General features: G+C 54.1%; 1 protein-coding gene across 1 annotated transcript in view; it reads left to right on the forward strand.

Annotated features, from left to right (window-relative positions):
- The first annotated feature begins 79 nt into the window (after window positions 1–79).
- Window positions 80–571, forward strand: part of MMP16 (matrix metallopeptidase 16 (membrane-inserted)) — a 185,901-nt gene continuing 185,409 nt past the window's right edge. Inside the window, exon 1 of the mRNA XM_009891863.1 lies at window positions 80–343. Coding sequence (XP_009890165.1) covers window positions 212–343 — 132 coding nt within the window. The 5' untranslated portion in view covers window positions 80–211. The remainder of the gene's footprint in view (window positions 344–571) is intronic.

Raw genomic sequence — 571 nt, forward strand, 5'->3', positions numbered from 1 at the left:
CTGTGCTGTGAAGTGTCTGCTCCTGCTCCTCCTCCTCCTCCTCCTTCTCCTCCTCCTCCTCCCCTGCTGTGGGTGAACCTGCGCTACGGGCTCTTCACCGACACTGGGGGGGTGGGTTGGTTTGTTTGTCTATTTGTTTAAGGCAAAGAGAGGCAAAGAGAGAGATAGAGAGAAAGGGAGAGATCTTCCATCCGCTGAAGCACAGTTCACTATGATCGTACTCGCATTCCGCACTGGAAGCCGGTTGGATTTCGTGTCTCAGTCCAGGGTGTTTTTCTTGCAAACCTTCCTTTGGATTTTATGTGCTACAGTGTGCAAAGCGGAGCAGTATTTCAATGTGGAGGTAAGATCAGCCGTATCCGAGTGCGAGCGTGTGTGCTCCCCCCTCTCCCTTCCCCCCCTCCCCCTTTATTTTTTTTACATCCCCTAACTAAAATCAAACCGAACAGCCAGCCAGACATGTCTTCCAGCACCCAGGGCATACGTCTGTGCCGGCTTTCCAGCAGCCGGTAGCTACCTCCCCCCCTTCAGTCACCCCCCGCCTGATGGATGCGTTTCATCCCGAGATCCC

This window comes from Charadrius vociferus, unplaced genomic scaffold (assembly GCF_000708025.1).
Source record: "Charadrius vociferus isolate BGI_N301 unplaced genomic scaffold, ASM70802v2 scaffold15, whole genome shotgun sequence".
NCBI lineage: Eukaryota > Metazoa > Chordata > Aves > Charadriiformes > Charadriidae > Charadrius > Charadrius vociferus.